Source organism: Diachasma alloeum, unplaced genomic scaffold, assembly GCF_001412515.2.
Source record: "Diachasma alloeum isolate Michigan unplaced genomic scaffold, Dall2.0 Dall_scaffold_78908, whole genome shotgun sequence".
NCBI lineage: Eukaryota > Metazoa > Arthropoda > Insecta > Hymenoptera > Braconidae > Diachasma > Diachasma alloeum.
Window position 1 is genome coordinate 4,473,533 of NW_021683643.1, and position 2,329 is coordinate 4,475,861.

General features: G+C 39.8%; 1 protein-coding gene across 2 annotated transcripts; it reads left to right on the forward strand.

The window, feature by feature from the left end:
* Positions 1–1,814, forward strand: LOC107047805 (golgin subfamily A member 6-like protein 1). Of its 2 annotated transcripts, none has more exons than XM_015270645.1 (2): positions 1–51; positions 231–1,814. In XM_015270645.1, the coding sequence occupies exon 2, from the start codon at positions 231–233 to the stop codon at positions 1,434–1,436; it is 1,206 nt and encodes a 401-aa protein (XP_015126131.1). In that variant the 5' UTR covers positions 1–51; the 3' UTR covers positions 1,437–1,814. The 2 variants fall into 2 exon arrangements, with proteins under 2 accessions (XP_015126131.1, XP_015126130.1); XM_015270644.1 differs by having other exon boundaries at positions 22–157.
* Positions 1,815–2,329: the final 515 nt, after the last annotated feature.

A 2,329-nucleotide genomic window follows, 5' to 3' on the forward strand; every position in this document is an offset into this window, starting at 1 on the left:
CAGAAATGGCGAGTGCCGTAACATGAAAAACAATGAGGGGAGACACAAAAGGTGGAACACAGTATTCTATTATTTGTCCGACACTATAATTCATCTAGATCAAATCACTATAGTTCTGACAGATCTATTCCCCCAGAAGTTTTCATAAATTCATAAAGTGAGGAAACTACATGGATCATTAAATGTGAAAGTGATCGAATTGGAGAGGTTACGGACTGTTATTTTTTCAGATGATCGAGAATAATATGGACAGACCCTCGAAACACCAGAAACAAGTCATACAAGCCTCTTCTGGAACTGTACTTGAGACTGTATGGGAGTGGAACCGTTTGAAACGAGAGAACGCGGCACTCCGCACCAAATTGGCTGAAACTGAAGCAGCTGGACAGCTTTTCAAGGAAACGAAGTTGTCGCTGCAGAAGCAGATGCGGGTGGACAAGCAAATGATTAAGCAATTAGAAGAGGAGCGGGAAATAATCATTGGCAATGCTCGTGCAGCACGTGATTCTCAATTGGCTGCAGAAGCAAAGTCTTCCAAACTGGAGCAAGTAATCAGTGCCATCAGAGGATTAGTTAACATCGATTCAGCCCCTGAGGTAGTTTTAACTGCATCAATTACCGAAGAGGATGTCACGGAGACTCAGAAGGAGTTGATAATTGCGAAGGAAAAAATTATCGAGTTGGAGGAAAAGTTGTCGAAATGTCAGAGACAATTTGAGATTCAGAATGCAAAGCTCAAAGAGGCAAAACAACTGCAGGAGTGGTCCAACTTTGCAGAGACAAAGGGACTGGAGCGTGTGAAAAAACTTGAAGAGCAACTTCACGATACTGAAAAGGGAGAACGACTGCTTGCAGATAGAATAGCTGATATGCGGAAGGAATTGCTCGAGTGGCAGAAATATGAGGAACAGATGAAGATGACCCAAGAGACGACAATAGGGTCACTAAAAGAACAAAATCTGACGACCGAAGAGTCTCATCCCCCATCTGATAAAGATTATGCTCCACCAAAAGTTAATCAATGTGACATTGACAATTCTCAATCGGAAAAAAGTGAAGAAACGCTGTCTCCTTCAGATAATGAATCTGACAATGAGGAGCCACCATTCTCCAGGTACACAGAGCAACCACAACCGCATTTCAAAATCAGGGGAGGAAACGGAACATACTTTCCCTTGGCGTCAAGCTCAACTTTTCATGAACCTGCGTGGAGGGGGGATTACACTTGTGAAGAAGACGACAGCTGGCTCTGTAATAGGTGTTCCTATGTTGGTGCGACTCAATCGCGAGTTGAAGATCATGTATTTGTCGAACATTACGAGGGCGTGTTTGTGTGTCTCCATTGCCCAAGAATTTTCAACTGGAGACACAATTTTTTTCATCATATAAGTAGGCAACATCCCTCTACGTCATCGATTACAAGAGTGAAGGGATGAAACGATTTAGCTTTTTGTCGAGTTTTTGAAGAATGGGAAGGAATGGATCGCAATTTAGGAGGTGATATTCGTGCCATGTTTTGCAGGAAAACCCCTTGCGTTCGAAATTTATTAGCCTGTAAAACTTGACACTCTAGTTAGTTTGCAACGAAGCTATCTGAAAGTCCCCGAGAATTTTGAAACTCTTGGGTTTTTCCTCAAATTTTTCCTGCATTTTGTTTTATTCTTCATTACGAAATCCAAGAAACAAAGAAAAAATTCACCGCAGAGTTACGTAATTTCCAAGAAAACTGGACAAAAAGCAAATCAAATTTCTAGTAGAATTAGGGTGAACAGGCCAATTGCTGGACGGTTAAGGGAAATTCAAGTTTCGTGGCAGGATCTAAAATAAAATCCCCTTAATGGAAATATGATGGCTTCCATACCTTCCAGACTGTTTTAATTACCAGGAAAAAATTATTTGAAGTGAAAATAAAAAAACAAAGAATAATTAAATTAAGAAATAGTTGAATGCAGCCGAAACCCCTAATTTCTGGACGACTGAGCCATATTTTTTTAAATTTATTAGATGTCGATCAATAGAAAAAATGACCACACGATTATACATAAATAATATTACTGATAAGTGAAATAATCAGTAGTAATACCACTAGTCCTTCAAAAATATCCGATTAATTTTGAAGCACGAGTGGTATTTGACGGATTATTTTTCCACTCGGATTTCGGCCAAGCAGAGTGCAGTGAACAGCATCCGGATACATTTACACATGTTTATCTGTCACACAGAATATTAAACGTGAAATGCGTTGAAAGATGAGAAACATTTGAGAAGCTACTAGTGAATTCCCGTCGGAAATTTTTTAGAAATTTCCGAAATAAAACTGACAGCCTCA

Bases quoted from the DNA above. Each gene is read 5' to 3' on its own strand.
- LOC107047805 (XM_015270645.1), top strand. From the start codon at position 231: ATGATCGAGAATAATATGGACAGACCCTCGAAACACCAGAAACAAGTC.